The 17,500-nt window shown below is 38.1% G+C and overlaps 1 protein-coding gene across 1 annotated transcript in view; it reads left to right on the top strand.

The window, feature by feature from the left end:
* The window catches only part of myo3b (myosin IIIB), a 327,297-nt gene that overhangs the window by 97,955 nt on the left and 211,842 nt on the right, over window positions 1-17,500 (top strand). The window contains 4 exon segments of the mRNA XM_061880054.1: window positions 1,003-1,150; window positions 6,832-6,985; window positions 7,058-7,146; window positions 11,569-11,698. Coding sequence (XP_061736038.1) covers window positions 1,003-1,150; window positions 6,832-6,985; window positions 7,058-7,146; window positions 11,569-11,698 — 521 coding nt within the window.

Below are 17,500 nucleotides of genomic sequence, written 5' to 3'. Positions count from 1 at the left end.
TTCTTCATGCACTTTAGGAGTTATTCTTCATGCACTTTAGGAGTTATTTCTTCATGCACTTTAGGAGTTATTCTTCATGCACTTTAGGAGTTATTTCTTCATGCACTATAGGAGTTATTTCATCATGCACTTTAGGAGTTATTTCTTCATGCACTCTATGAGTTATTTCTTCATGCACTTTAGGAGTTATTTCTTCATGCACTATAGCAGTTATTTCATCATGCACTTTAGGAGTTATTTCTTCATGCACTCTATGAGTTATTTCTTCATGCGCTTTAGGAGTTATTTCTTCATGCACTTTAGGAGTTATTTCTTCATGCACTGTAGGAGTTATTTCTTCATGCACTTTAGGAGTTATTTTTTCATGCGCTTTAGGAGTGATTTCTTCATGCACTGTAGGAGTTATTTCTTCATGCACTTTAGGAGTTATTTCTTCATGCACTTTAGGAGTTATTTCTTCATGCACTTTAGGAGTTATTTCTTCAAGCACTTTAGGACTTATTCTTCATGCACTTTAGGAGTTATTTCTTCATGCACTCTATGAGTTATTTCTTCATGCACTGTAGGAGTTATTTCTTCATACACTTTAGGAGTTATTTCTTCATGCACTTTAGGAGTTATTCCTTCATGCACTTTAGGAGTTATTTCTTCATGCACTTTAGGGGTTATTTCTTCATGCACTCTATGAGTTATTTCTTCATGCACTGTAGGAGTTATTTCTTCATGCACTTTAGGAGTTATTTCTTCGTGCACTTCACTCACGATACACGGACGGTAGAACTTAAAGCTGCTACTGATATTGAGTATTAAGTTAAGGTCGGATCAATACACACACGGCAAAACATTTTAAGACAATATTCATGGCTTCTCAGCAGCTGTCAAAACATTATTTGGGTTGAAGTTGGATTGTCATGAAAGTTTAATGACTTTAAATGGCTGCTGGGATTTGCTGGCGCTGTTCTAATGTGTTTGTTTGTCCCGCTTTTTTCCTTTGCTTTGAAGCGCCGCGGAGAGCAGCATGAACGTGGGAATCCTGGACATCTTTGGCTTCGAAAACTTCAAGAAGAACTCCTTTGAACAATTGTGCATCAACATTGCAAATGAGCAGATCCAGTTCTACTTCAACCAGCATATTTTTGCCCTGGAACAGGTGAGTTTGGACCAGCTTCGTCAGTTCCAAAACTCAAATCCACGTCTTCCGTTGAAATGAATCGAAATCCATTCATTTGGTGACTTGGTTGGTAGAGCGGCCGTGCCAGCAACCTGATGGTTCCTGGTTCGATCCCCAGTCTGTTGTGTCCTTCAGCAAGACACTTCACCATTGCTCCTGATGGGTGCTGGTTAGGGCCTTGCACCATCAGTGTGTGAATGTGTGTGTGAATGGGTAAATGTGGTAGTAGTGTCAAAGCGCTTTGAGTACCTTGAAGGTAGAAAAGTACTATATAAGTATAATCCATTTACCATTTACTGGACCCCACCAAACAGTACAATATCAACATGTAACGTGCCTTTTGAAAAGAATAACACACCTATATAATAAATATGGTATAAAAACAATAACATGGAATGTAGTACAATCAATTCTAGCAGTTCTATGAAATAATGTAATACCATCCATCCATAAAAACAATGGAATATATATATAGATATATATATATATGTGTATATATATATATATATATATATGTGTGTGTGTGTGTGTATGTATGTATATACTGAATATGTATATATATGTATGTGTGTATATATATGTATGTATGTATGTATATTTGTATATATACATATATATACTGTATATGTTTATGTCCATATATACGCACACACACACTTATATTTATAAATTATACATACATCCATAAATACCTATATGTATAAATTAAACATCGTTGATCCAAGGGTACATCTTTATTTGCTTTTTGGCTGAGACCATATTATCCCCAGTCTATTTTTATGTGCTCTGAAGGCGGAAAATGCCAATTTATTTTAATTACATAGAATAATAATAATAATGTATCGGTTGGGGACATCTCTACGCTGCTGATCCGCTTGTGATGGTTTCCTGTGGACGGGACTCTCGCTGCTGTCTTGGAGCCACTATGGATTGAACTTTCACAGTATCATGTTGGACCCGCTCGACATCCATTGCTTTCGGTCCCCTAGAGGGGGGGGGGTTGCCCACATCTGAGGTCCTCTCCAAGGTTTCTCATAGTCAGCATTGTCACTGGCGTCCCACTGAATGTGAATTCTCCCTGCCCACTGGGTGTGAGTTTTCCTTGCCCTTTTGTGGGTTCTTCCGAGGATGTTGTAGTCGTAATGATTTGTGCAGTCCTTTGAGACATTTGTGATTTGGGGCTATATAAATAAACATTGATTGATTGATTGATAAGCGACATGTGACCTATTTCATTCGCTGTAGAACAAAGCAACATATGAACACACTAAACTAAGACAAGAACTATATATTAATTGACAATTCAGTTGCTGTATCAGATGTGAAAATGAGGTTAGAGGTTTGCATTATGCACATAATTACATCATTATTTCACTGATCAGGCCAAACTATATAGGTTAAGTTTATTTTAACATGTATAAAGTTTAAATATGTTACATCACATATTATACAAATGTATTCATGTTTTTCCTTACATGTCCAAGAAGGAGTACGACAAATAAATACTTATTCAATGCTACCATCTTCCTCCTTCCCAGCAGTTACTAGCACATATTAGCACTTCCTCTTCTCAATTTGTACACACTTTACATCAATGAATTATAACACAACATTCTCTTCACAAAGAGCTAAGTCACTTATGATTCACATAATGAGATGAATTATATATCTTTTCAATAAGTTCAAGACATTTATTATAATTCTTCTTCCTTGTACTTTGTAAACACTTGTAGTCTGAACACTTCCTCAAAGTGGATCATATTAGTACTCTTAGACTTCTTTGCTTACTGCATTCAATCATTTAATTCCACATACTAAATGTTTGAAGTGTTGTACGTGCATACAAATGTTTTAAATGAACTTTTTCTCTAAGTTTATGTTTCCTTTGTTGTTGAGAAGAATGGGTGTACATTCTTGGCTAGCAGGTTATAGTTTGCTTTGTGCATCATTTTAGTTGTTTTCAAATGCACCAAATCATTGAATTCCAATTATTTTTGATTGAATTAATTTAGGGTTTGTATGTTCTCTATATCCAACATGATGTATTATTATAACTAATCTATTTTGTAACACCGTTAGTGAATGAAGTGTACTTTAGTAGTTATTTTCCATATTTCTACACAATAAGTCAGATATGTAACACAAGTGAGCAGTAGTGAACATGAAGTGACTTTTGGTCCAGAACATCCATCCATCCATCCATCCATCATCTTCCGCTTATCCGAGGTCGGGTCGCGGGGGCAGCAGCCTAAGCAGGGAAGCCCAGACTTCCCTATCTCCAGCCACTTCGTCTAGCTCTTCCCGGGGGATCCCGAGGCGTTCCCAGGCCAGCCGGGAGACATAGTCTTCCCAACGTGTCCTGGGTCTTCCCCGTGGCCTCCTACCAGCTGGACGTGCCCTAAACACCTCCCTAGGGAGGCGTTCGGGTGGCATCCTGACCAGATGCCCGAACCACCTCATCTGGCTCCTCTCCATGTGGAGGAGCAGCGGCTTTACTTTGAGTTCCTACCGGATGGCAGAGCTTCTCACCCTATCTCTAAGGGAGAGACCTGGAAACTCATTTCGGCCGCTTGTACCCGTGATCTTATCCTTTCGGTCATGACCCAAATCTCATGACCATAGGTGAGGATGGGAACGTAGATCGACCGGTAAATTGAGAGCTTTGCCTTCCGGCTCAGCTCCTTCTTCACCACAACGGATCGATACAACGTCCGCATTACTGAAGACGCCGCACCGATCCGCCTGTCGATCTCACGATCCACTCTTCCCCCACTCGTGAACAAGACTCCTAGGTACTTGAACTCCTCCACTTGGGGCAGGGTCTCCTCCCCAACCCGGAGATGGCACTCCAACCTTTTTGGTTAGGGTCCAGAACATATTTTCCTTTATTCATTGTTGAACAATTTCTTGCCACCTTATGTTTTATATTTTTAATATTAGATTTCCAGTTCATTTTATCATGAAATGAAATGAATTATATTTATATAGCGCTTTTCTCTAGCGACTCAAAGCGCTTTACATAGTGAAACCCAATATCTAAGTTACATTTTTAAACCAGTGTGGGTGGCACTGGGAGCAGGTGGGTAAAGTGTCTTGCCCAAGGACACAACGGCAGTGACTAGGATGGCGGAAGCGGGAATCGAACCTGCAACCCTCAAGTTGCTGACACGGCCGCTCTTCCAACCGAGCTATACCGCCCCATCATCTATAATTACACCCAAAAATGTGTTGTCTTGTACTCATTCAATGTTTACTCCATTTATTTGTATTTGACATTTGCTTCTACTTTTCCTTAAAATCATTATTTTAGTTTTACTGAGATTCATCTCTTTAATGTATTCATTTCTTCTGTTATTATTTGCACTATCTTCTGTGTGTTCTCTCCTGAACAAAATTATGTGGTGTCATCTGCAAGTTTTACTAACTTTAAAGGCCTACTGAAAGCCACTACTAGCGACCACGCAGTCTGATAGTTTATATATCAATGATGAAATATTAACATTGCAACACATGCCAATACGCCCGCTTTAGTTTACTAAATTGCAATTTTAAATTTCGCGCAAAGTATCTTGTTGAAAACGTCAGTATGATGACGCGTGCACGAGACGTCTCGGGTTGTAGCGGACATTTTGTTCCAGCCCGATCACAGCTATAAGTAGTCTACCTTAATCGCATAATTCCACAGTATTCTGGACATCTGTGTTTCTGAATCTTTTGCAATTTGTTCAGTTAATAATGGAGACGTCAAAGAAGAATGATGTAGTATGGTAAGCGGTGTATTGCAGCTGCCTTTAGCAACACAAACACAGCCGGTGTTTCCTTGTTTACATTCCCGAAGGTGAAGCTTTACTATGGAACAGAGCGGTCAAGCGAACATGGTTCCCTACCACATGTCAACCGGCAAGGTTTCGGTGAGAAAATTGTGGTAATAAGTCGGCTCATACCGTAGACATGAGCGGAGCTTGCGTCGTTCCTCGTGCACCTGTCAAATAGGCAGCTGTGGACTCTCTTGCCTTCTCCGACCGGCCGCCCCCGAACATGTGATGCTTCCACCGTAGAGGAGGGGGACAAAAAGGTCAGCCCGGCCCAACGGCTGCCTTCGTTTCGCCTCGTCGAGAAACGTGGCTTCCCTCAGTGACACTGGTGGTCACCACACCTGTGGCCACACCCCTCCAACTTTCAGGTACGACTATATAATCTCACTAAAACACTAGTAACACAATGTGACAAAGAACATTTTACACTAATCAATCTCGGGATTTAGATATCTGGTCAGGATACTCCTCACTCTTTGCCTTCACCTTCATTGTCCATTCGTTTTTGGTGACTTTATATACTCTGGACCTAGATATATAGATAGTACTAGATATATAGGTATACAGATAGTAGGGACGGCGTGGCGCAGTGGAAGAGTGGCCGTGCGCAACCCGAGGGTCACTGGTTCAAATCCCACCTAGAACCAACCTCGTCACGTCCGTTGTGTCCTGAGCAAGACACTTCACCCTTGCTCCTGATGGGTGCTGGTTGGCGCCTGCATGGCAGCTCCCTCCATCAGTGTGTGAATGTGTGTGTGATTGGGTAAATGTGGAAGTAGTTTCAAAGCGCTTTGAGTACCTTGAAGGTAGAAAAGCGCTATACAAGTACAACCCATTATTTATTTATTTATAAGCAGATAAGGGATTTTCCAGAATTATCTTAGTAAATGTGTCTAATAACATCTGAATCGCTCCCACTGCCCTGTCTTTTTTTTATTTTGTACATTTTTTTTATTTTTTATTTTTTTTATAGTCCTTCACTCTCACTTTCCTCATCCACGAATCTTTCATCCTCGGTCAAATGAATTGGGAAATCGTCGCTTTCTTGGTCCGAATCGCTCTGGCTGCTGGTGGCCATGATTGTAAACAATGTTCAGATGTGAGGATTCTCCACAACCCGTGACGTCACGCGCACATCGTCTGCTACTTCCGGTACAGGCAAGGCTTTTTTATTAGCGACCAAAAGTTGCGAACTTTATCGTGGATGTTCTCTACTAAATCCTTTCAGCAAAAATATGGCAATATGGCGAAATGATGAAGTATGACGCATAGAATGGAGCTGCTATCCCCGTTTAAATAAGAACATCTCATTTCAGTAGGCCTTTAAGTTCTTTGTAAATGTGGTTTAAATAAAGATTGAACAATTTTAGTCCCAGTATTCATCCCTTGGCGACGCCAAAAGTTATATTTTGCACTGTTGACATATTTTCACGTAAAAAGTTTGTCTTCAACAAAGACTTGAAGGTTTTAGGCCTCAGCACAAGAGGGATTCGGTATTTAATATTATTGTCCACACTCACTGAGGTTATGATTTATACATGAGGGGGATTTAGAGCAATTGGTTACACTTTATTAGTTCAAATATATATTTAAAGCAACTTTTGATCTAAAATTAAATAGATGCAATATTATGATAGGACACTGGGTTATAAATTATGAATTAGTAAGTGGCCCTATTTGTTAGTTCAGAGCCATGTTATGCATTCAGTGAAAGACTCCATTCTGCTGTAACTACACAAACACACGGCTTGCCTGATTAGAAACTTGCAGGAATAATATTGCTTTAATTGGGTCATTTGGCGAACTCGTTAACGAGATTGTTCCAAATTGTGTGACTCTGATTAGATGGAATACCAGAGCGAGGGAGTGGATGCCAGCCTGGTGGAGTACGAGGACAACAGGCCCATCCTGGACATGTTCCTGCAGAAGCCCATGGGCCTGCTGTCCCTGCTGGACGAGGAGAGCCGCTTCCCGCAGGCCACGGACCAAACTTTAGTGGGTGAGCCTGCTGCCGCACCTCAAACAGTCAGGGCTCCTTTTCCTCCTCTCAACCTCTGCTGCTTCTTTACAGACAAGTTTGAAGACAACCTCCGCTGCAAATACTTTTGGATACCAAAACGATTCGAGCTCTCCTTTGGGATTTTACACTTTGCGGGAAAGGTATCCAATCATCTCTGCATCACAATCTTTAAACCTTTCAGCCCAGTTTCAACCATCTTATACAGCTCCTTTGCTTCTATCGTAAAAAGTTAGGAATTGTGCTAAAATGATTGCATAGTGCGGCGTTCTTGCGGTGTTCACTTTGTGCAGGTGAAAAGTGGTGCAGGTTGCCTTATTTAAATGAGGATGTTGCCTGCATACGGGGCTTTTACAGCACATATTTGCACATTCATGTTATCCGGGTCCTGTGTGCCAGGTGTTGAACCAGCAGCACACTTACAAAAGCCAAAAGCAGTCAAGTAGTCACCTTGTGTAAATGGGAAATAAAAAGAAATACAACAAATCCTTTTCAGCTTATATTAAATTGAATAGACTGCAAAGACAAGATATTTCATCTTCACACTGAGAAACTTATTTTTGTTTTGCAAATAATCATGAAGTCTCTAGTGTCGTGCAGTCACTAGTCAGTCGATGCCCCAAAATGATGGGAGGATGCAGGAAGAACTGTGGACACTCTTGTGATTTGATGACATCAGATTGTCTGCCCCCACAGGATGAATTTTGAGGACCAGTCATAGACAATTTAGAGTGAAATACAAAACATTCTAACTTGGATTGTTTCCCTGGCTTGGAGACTCTCCCGAAGGACACAACAAAGTCCCTCCTTGTCTCTCATGGACACACACCTGTTGTTGTTGACTTTGGACTGCAGACAACTCCTAAAGCTAATGTGTTTGCAGGTGTTACGTACGTAGGTAATTACGTCATTTTGTAGGAGAAGCTGTAAGAGGGCGTGTCCAATGTATGATATTGGCGCCCTCTGTGTAAATGTTGCAAACAGCCCCTTTAACAGATGACATTTTACTTAGCGGGTGCTATCAGGTTTGCACATGTTTTAGTACAAGCAAAGCTTGAGTAAATCAGGCGCAAGGTGTCACATTTAAGCAGGTCCAGTTTGTTTACCTTATGTTTTACAGTGGTTAAGTTGTTTTTTTACGCTTGTATGACCTTTAAGAATGTTGAAGAATAATGTAAAACAGGGGTCACCAACGCGGGCACCAGGTCGCCCGTAAGGACCAGATGAGGCGCCCGCTGGCCTGTTCTAAAAATAGCTCAAATAGCAGCACTTACCAGTGAGCTGCCTCTATTTTTTAAATGATATTTATTTACCAGCAAGCTGGTCTCGCTTTGCTCGACATTTTTATTTCTAAGAGAGACAAAACTCAAATAGAATTTGAAAACTTGGTTTAAATAAATTATTATTATTTTTTTTTTTACTTTGCTTCTTATAACTTTCAGAAAGACAATTTTAGAGAAAAAATACAACCTTAAAAATGATTTTGGGATTTTTAAACACATATACCTTTTTACCTTTTAAGTTCCTTCCTCTTCTTTCCAGACAATTTAAATCAATGTTCAAGTAATAATAAGAATAATAAATACATTTTAATTTAATTTTTCATTTTAGCTTCTGTTTTTCCGACGAAGAATATTTGTGAAATATTTCTTCAAACTTATTATGATTAAAATTTTTAAAATTATTCCGGCAAATCCAGAAAATCTGTAAAATCAAATTTAAATCTTATTTCAAAGTCTATTGAATTCCTTTAACATTTTTTGTTCTGGAAAATCTAGAAGAAATAATGATTCGTCTTTGTTAGAAATATAGCTTGGTCCAATTTGTTATATGTTCTAACAAAGTGCAGATTGGATTTTAACCTATTTAAAACATCTCATCAAAATTCTAAAATTAATCTTAATCAGGAAAAATTACTAATGATTTTCCATAAATTATTATTTTTTTTTTTTCAAAAAGATTCGAATTAGCTAGTTTTTCTCTTCTTTTTTCGGTACAATTTAGAATTTTAAAGAGTCGAAATTGAAGATAAACTATGTTTCAAAATGTAATATTAATTTTTTCCCTGTTTTCTCCTCTTTTAAACCGTTCAATTAAGTGTTTTTTCATCATTTATTCTCTACAAAAAACCTTCCGTAGAAGGAAAAAAATTTACAATGGAATGACAGTCAGAAATACCCTTTATATATATATATATATATATATATATATATATATATATATATATATATATATATATATATATATATATATATATATATTTGTCTGTTTCTATATATATTTATTGTGAGAAATCACTAAGATGGTCAGTGTTTCCACAAAGATAAATATCATTAATTATTAATAATAACATAGAGTTAAAGGTAAATTGAACAAATTGGCTATTTCTGGCAATTTATTGAAGTGTGTATCAAACTGGTAGCCCTTGGCATGAATCAGTACCCAAGAAGTAGCTCTTGCTTTCAAAAAGGTTGCTGATCCCTGCTCTAGAACATTATCTTTATAGGTTTCATTATCATAATGAATTTCTCTTTTTCTATTGAGCCTGTGGCCAGGAGCATCAAAGTAGAAGAGTAAGTGGGATGCTGCATCGTGGCCCCAGACACATGGGGGCCCCTGGGCTTTTGTAAAATGGAATTTTCTTTCCTGTCATTTTAATATGTAAGTTATAAAAACAACGTCAGGAATGTAAACATAAAATACATGTACCAGTGAAAGTGAAATAATCAGGCTTCTTGAACCAAATGAAGAAAACTACAGTACACCTGTTGAAAATATGTATGATGTGCAGGACTCTCTTGAAATACAGATTCTTAATCTCAATGTGATGTTCCTGGGTAAATAAAACTTAAGACAAAACAAAGAAATAAAAGAATGTCATAGTTTATATCAAAGCTCATATTTAAGCACACACACAGCATTTAGCAATTTGGAACATGGATGAGGTGATTGAAGAAAGATAGAAATATAATAAATCAATATTTGGCAGCACAGGAGAAAGTTATATACAAGTTTCACTTTTGTATCTTGTTAAATGTAACTGTGGTGCATTCAAAGACCTTCGATTAACATTAAAAACAGAGACACCACTAGTTGTGAAGACGGGGGGAGACTTAACCCTCAGGAGGTGCACTAATAATCAATCAATCAATCAATCAATTGATTCCTGGGGGGGAAAAGTATTTTTTACATGTGAATAATATAAATACAGTCTATTATACAGCATTATTCACATATGAATATTATAAATACAGTCTATTATACAGCATTATTCACATGTGAAAAATATAAATACAGTCTATTATACAGCATTATTTACATGTGAAAAATATAAATACAGTCTATTATGCAGCATTATTCACATGTGAAAAATATAAATACAGTCTATTATGCAGCATTATTCACATGTGAATAATATAAACAGTATTATACAGCATTATTCACATATGAATATTATAAATACAGTATTATACAGCATTATTCACACTTTAATAATATAAATACGGTCTGTTATACAGCATTATTTACATGTGAAAAATATAAATACAGTCTATTATACAGCATTATTCACATGTGAATATTATAAATACAGTATTATACAGCATTATTCACACTTGAATAATATAAATACAGTCTGTTATACAGCATTATTCACATGTGAAAAATATAAATACAGTCTATTATGCAGCATTATTCACATGTGAATATTATAAATACAGTCTATTATACAGCATTATTCACATGTGAATATTATAAACAGTATTATACAGCATTATTCACATATGAATATTATAAATACAGTCTATTATACAGCATTATTCACACTTGAATAATACAAAGACAGTCTGTTATACAGCATTATTCACATGTGAATATTATAAACAGTATTATACAGCATTATTCACATATGAATATTATAAATACAGTCTATTATACAGCATTATTCACACTTGAATAATACAAAGACAGTCTGTTATACAGCATTATTTACATGTGAAAAATATAAATACAGTCTATTATACAGTATTATTCACATGTGAATATTATAGATAGTCTATTATACAGGATTATTCACATATGAATATTATAAATACAGTCTATTATACAGCATTATTCACACTTGAATAATACAAAGACAGTCTGTTATACAGCATTATTCACATGTGAATATTATAAACAGTATTATACAGCATTATTCACATATGAATATTATAAATACAGTCTATTATACAGCATTATTCACACTTGAATAATACAAAGACAGTCTGTTATACAGCATTATTTACATGTGAAAAATATAAATACAGTCTATTATACAGGATTATTCACATATGAATATTATAAATACAGTCTATTATACAGCATTATTCACATGTGAATAACAAATACAGTCTATTATACAGCATTATTCACACGTGAATAACATAAATACATACATTTACTTTACACTTGAAAAGTAAATGTATGTGATGGTGGGCCCTTGAGTACGTGGTATTCCAGCTCTTTGAAAGTGCAGTACTATTGTGTGTGCGATCTCCAAGTGACGGAATGTCAACATTGTCCAGGTGATGTACTGCGTGGCCGGCTTCCTGGAGAAGAACCGAGACACCCTCCCTGCAGACATCGTGGTGGTGCTGAGAACATCGGAGAACAAACTTCTGCAGCAGCTCTTTTCCAGCCCTTTAACTAAAATAGGTAAGAGGCAATCCCGTTCTAATGACAACAATACTCACACATGGCAGGAGCTCAGTCCCCCTCTAAGTTGTGGCCGAGACAAAGTGTGTGAACAATGAGTGTATTGTGCTGGGTTTGCAGCCTGCACACATCTTCAGGTAAGTGGGTTTCTTCTTAAAGACGCCTCCCGCTCCCCTTTCACTTTGAGCCGCCGTGTGCCGTCCTGGGATAAAGCGACACTCTCCATTATCTCTGGAGAAGCTGAGCTCGCTGCACGGCGCTCTGTTTTTATTTTCACTAAGCTGTCCCACTTGGATTCCCCGCGCTCAATGCTATCTCCAGATTGTGGCTGCACTGCTATATTTCAATGATAAGGGTTTCCCAATTCCCCGGGGATGAAGAAACAGTATTTAGTGAATACAAAAGCAACTCTTCCTGCCTCTTTTCTGCGGGTTTAATGATGGTCGTCATGTGCCCAGGCGGGGGGGGGGCCTGGTGGCGGCCACTTGACTTAGCTGCAGCGCTCATGGATGTGTCATATTACTCCCTAAGCCACAATATATCATTGACTTTTAAAGGATCCTGTAAATGCCTGCTTTCACTCCTTTAAAGAAAGGCTTCACATGAGACACCTTGGCGACAGAAAGGTGCGCAAAACCAGTGAAAAGTTCTGCACTCAGCCAGCCTTTCTTGCAATTAGCAGCTTCACGGGAGCACGGCCCATAAAGGCTTCATTTCAGCACCGAACGCACAACAAAAGCTGCTGTAATGTTTATTGCGGACACTGTGTCAATTAGGTCTAAAAGCCTGTTTCCTTTCATTTGGTGCCACTGTGCCCTCATTTCACAAGTAAGTGATCCTTTCAGAAAATAAACTTGTAAAAAAAAAAAATAACAACAGAAGATGAGGTGTACATTTTTTGCATTTCCTCACATCTCATTTATACATACATGTATATATATATATATATATATATGAATATATATATACACATTCATATAGAATAGAATGAACTTTATTGTCATTATATTTGCATATAACGAGATTAAAGACTCCAACTTAAGGTGCGGTAGTGGGAACAAATATGGGGTGAAATAAATGACATAAGAGGTAATAAAGGAAAAACTAACAATTGAAATAAACAAACTACTATCCAATAAAAATAATAATCAATCAATCAATCAATCAATCAATGTTTATTTATATAGCCCCAAATCACAAATGTCTCAAAGGACTGCACAAATCATTACGACTACAACATCCTCGGAAGAACCCACAAAAGGGCAAGGAAAACTCACACCCAGTGGGCAGGGAGAATTCACATCCAGTGGGACGCCAGTGACAATGCTGACTATGAGAAACCTTGGAGAGGACCTCAGATGTGGGCAACCCCCCCCCCCTCTAGTGGACCGAAAGCAATGGATGTCGAGCGGGTCTAACATGATACTGTGAAAGTTCAATCCATAGTGGCTCCAAGACAGCAGCGAGAGTCCTGTCCACAGGAAACCATCTCAAGCGGATCAGCAGCGTAGAGATGTCTCCAACCGATACAGGCGAGCGGTCCATCCTGGGTCCCGACGAGCGGTCCATCCTGGGTCTCGACTCTGGACAGCCAGTACTTCATCCATGGTCATCGGACCGGACCCCCTCCACAAGGGAGGGGGGGACATAGGAGAAAGAAAAGAAGCGGCAGATCAACTGGTCTAAAACGGAGGTCTATTTAAAGGCTAGAGTATACAGATGAGTTTTAAGGTGAGACTTAAATAAGCAATTCTGTACAATATACAAAACACTATAGAAGTACAAAATACAAATACTGTACAATATACGGAACAAGACGAGTACCGAAGTAATAATATATATATATGTATGAATATATATGTGTTTATATATACATTTGTGTGTGTGTGTGTATATATATATGTATATATACACGTTTATACAGAATATATATATATATATATATATATATATAAATATATATATAAATATAATATAGGCTCACTTGGGCTCCCTGGAAAACTGCCCTCATCACCAGTTTTAACACATTATTGTTATTATTATATTTTTTGGTGAAAGTGATCATGAAAGAGCCTAAACCAAAATACCAAAAGCCAGGAGGTTAAACACAGATTTCTGGAGTATTCGAGCCATTTCCAGGTGGTGTACTTTAGCAAACTGCTCTTACGGCACACATGTGGTCACGACTGATTGATGGATTGATTGATACTTTTATTAGTAGATTGCACAGTACAGTACATATTCCGTACAATTGACCACTAAATGGTAACACCCCAATAATTTTTTCAACTTGTTTAACTCGGGGTCCATGTTAATCAATTCATGACTATTGCTAAAAATGCATCAAATATTTTTTTCCATGACATTTTCACATAAGGTTTATTTTAAAATGTTATGCATGAGGGTGAAAATGTGAAGAAGCCTCTTCGTGCTTTGCTATTGTTACTTTTCACAGTGCTTAACTTGGCAACAATTGAAACATTATAAAAGTTTGGTGTATAATTGCTGACAACTTGGTCATTCAATTCAAGAATGTTAAAGGTCTGCAGTGTTTAGCCTTTTTTTATTTTATTTTCTAAGCCAGTTAGCCATGGCTTCAAGGTGAGGCTGTGATTGTTTGCTTCTTCCAGATTGTTCAACAAATGTTCAAAGACGCAGAGTACGGTAAAACATTGTTTTTTTCTTTTTCATTGTAGCAACATGTTTGGTCACATTTTAGGTGAGCACCAAAGAAACTTTGTGTGTGCGCGGATGCTTTCTTTGATGCTTAAGCTGGTTGTTCTTTGTGTGATGTTTCCTAAGAAAATACATCATTGAATCATTACTCACTTCTTGTGTTATTTTGATGCATATACACAACTTATAAACATTGTAGTGTCTACAAAGTGTGCCCTTTATAATCAATCAATCAATCAATCAATCAATCAATGTTTACTTATATAGCCCTAAATCACTAGTGTCTCAAAGGGCTGCACAAACCACCACGACATCCTCGGTAGGCCCACATAAGGGCAAGGAAAACTCACACCCAGTGGGACATCGGTGACAATGATGACTATGAGAACCTTAGAGAGGAGGAAAGCAATGGATGTCGAGCGGGTCTAACATGATACTGTGAAAGTTCAATCCACAATGGATACAACACAGTCGCGAGAGTCCAGTCCAAAGCGGATCCAACACAGCAGCGAGAGTCCCGTTCACAGCGGAGCCAGCAGGAAACCATCCCAAGCGTAGGCGGACCAGCAGCGCAGAGATGTCCCCAGCCGATACACAGGCGAGCAGTACATGGCCACCGGATCGGACCGGACCCCCTCCACACGGGAGAGTGGGACATAGAAGAAAAAGAAAAGAAACGGCAGATCAACTGGTCTAAAAAGGGAGTCTATTTAAAGGCCAGAGTATACAAATGAGTTTTAAGGTGAGACTTAAATGCTTCTACTGAGGTGGCATCGCGAACTGTTACCGGGAGGGTATTCCAAAGTACTGGAGCCCGAACGGAAAATGCTCTATAGCCCGCAGACTTTTTTGGGCTTTGGGAATCACTAATAAGCCGGAGTCCTTTGAACGCAGATTTCTTGCCGGGACATATGGTACAATACAATCGGCAAGATAAGATGGAGCTAGACCGTGTAGTATTTTATACGTAAGTAGTAAAACCTTAAAGTCACATCTTAAGTGCACAGGAAGCCAGTGCAGGTGAGCCAGTACAGGTATATATGTATGTATATATGTATATAAAGGTATATACAGTACAGGCGTAATGTGATCAAACTTTCTTGTTCTTGTCAAAAGTCTAGCAGCCGCATTTTGTACCAACTGTAATCTTTTAATGCTAGACATGGGGAGACCCGAAAATAATACGTTACAGTAGTCGAGGCGAGACGTAACAAACGCATGGATAATGATCTCAGCGTCTTTAGTGGACAGAATGGAGCGAATTTTAGCGATGTTACGGAGATGAAAGAAGGCCGTTTTAGTAACGCTTTTAATGTGTGCCTCAAAGGAGAGAGTTGGGTCGAAGATAATACCCAGATTCTTTACCGTGTCGCCTTGTTTAATTGTTTGGTTGTCAAATGTTAGAGTTGTATTATTAAATAGAGTTCGGTGTCTAGCAGGACCGATAATCAGCATTTCCGTTTTTTTGGCGTTGAGTTGCAAAAAGTTAGCGGACATCCATTGTTTAATTTCATTAAGACACGCCTCCAGCTGACTACAATCCGGCGTGTTGGTCAGCTTTAGGGGCATGTAGAGTTGGGTGTCATCAGCATAACAGTGAAAGATAATACCGTATTTGCGTATGATGTCACCTAGCGGCAGCATGTAGATGCTGAAGAGTGCAGGGCCAAGGACCGAACCCTGGGGAACTCCACACGTTACCTTAACGTAGTCCGGGGTCACATTGTTATGGGAGACGCACTGCATCCTATCAGTAAGATAAGAGTTAAACCAAGACAGGGCTAAGTCTGACATACCAATTCATGTTTTGATACGTTCTAATAAAATATTATGATCGACGGTATCGATACAAATAATAATACAAAATAGGGACTTTTGTCGAGGCTAGAACTAATTATTCATGTCTAGAACTAATGATTCATGTATACTTCGTGTGTTGTGGGGAAATCTCTCACATTTGACAAGGGTTTGGTCGGCGAAACATGTTCAAGAACCAATTAAGTTTGTAAATTGAGGTTCCACTGTATGGGGTATATTTGTCTGTGTGCCGTGTTTAATCTGCATTTTACTCCATATTATGGATTCACTGTTATCTGGGAAATGAACAATATGTGAGTGGAGATACGATGGAAATCAGTTTAGCCGCCACATTATTTGATGTGGGCCGCCAAAGCCTGGAAATAATATGTCTTAATAAAATGCTTCATCTTTTCTTACTAAATTTATTTGTTCTTTCCCTTTTGACATTAGAAATGTACTGCAGGCAATTGCATATCTTTTAATATTCAATGTTATCAAAATCTAAATATTATATGATCATGTAAATACTGTACTTAAACATCCGCTTGACTTGTGATTTCAAAAAAATGATCAATGAAATTGTAGACTGTCGAATTGACAATAGATTTTACGGTTAAATTTCACCAACTGAGTGTTTTACCATAAAATCAACTTTGCTACTGTTTTTTTTTTTTTTCATATACAGTAAAACACTAAAACATTGAAAAACAAACAAAAAAACATAAACAAGATTTTATGGTTAAAAAAAAAAAAAAGGCAGCTTTGTTGCTTGAATTTTACTGCTAATAAAGCGGTATTATTTTTCTATTGCGTTCCATTTATTCCTTTTTTTTTAATATTCTGTAAAAAACCCACTGCTTTTACTGTAAAATTCTGGTGACTGTAAAATTATTTTGCAGCTTATGGAAAAAAATGTATTGTTAATGTATTTTTTATTTATATATATATATATATATATATATATATATGTATATATATATATATATATATGGCTTCACGGTGGCAGAGGGGTTAGTGCGTCTGCCTCACAATACGAAGGTCCTGCAGTCCTGGGTTCAATTCCAGGCTGAGGATCTTTCTGTGTGGAGTTTGCATGTTCTCCCCGTGAATGCGTGGGTTCCCTCCGGGTACTCCGGCTTCCTCCCACTTCCAAAGACATGCACCTGGGGATAGGCCCCTCCCACCTCCAAAGACATGCACCTGGGGATAGGTTGATTGGCAACACTAAATGGTCCCTGGTGTGTGAATGTTGTCTGTCTATATGTGTTGGCCCTGTGATGAAGTGGCGACTTGTCCAGGGTGTACCCCACCTTCCGCCCAATTGTA

This window comes from Nerophis ophidion, linkage group LG19 (assembly GCF_033978795.1).
Source record: "Nerophis ophidion isolate RoL-2023_Sa linkage group LG19, RoL_Noph_v1.0, whole genome shotgun sequence".
Lineage (NCBI taxonomy): Eukaryota > Metazoa > Chordata > Actinopteri > Syngnathiformes > Syngnathidae > Nerophis > Nerophis ophidion.
The sequence above is the reverse complement of the archived record's forward strand: the minus strand, read 5'-3'. Positions and strand labels throughout refer to the sequence as shown.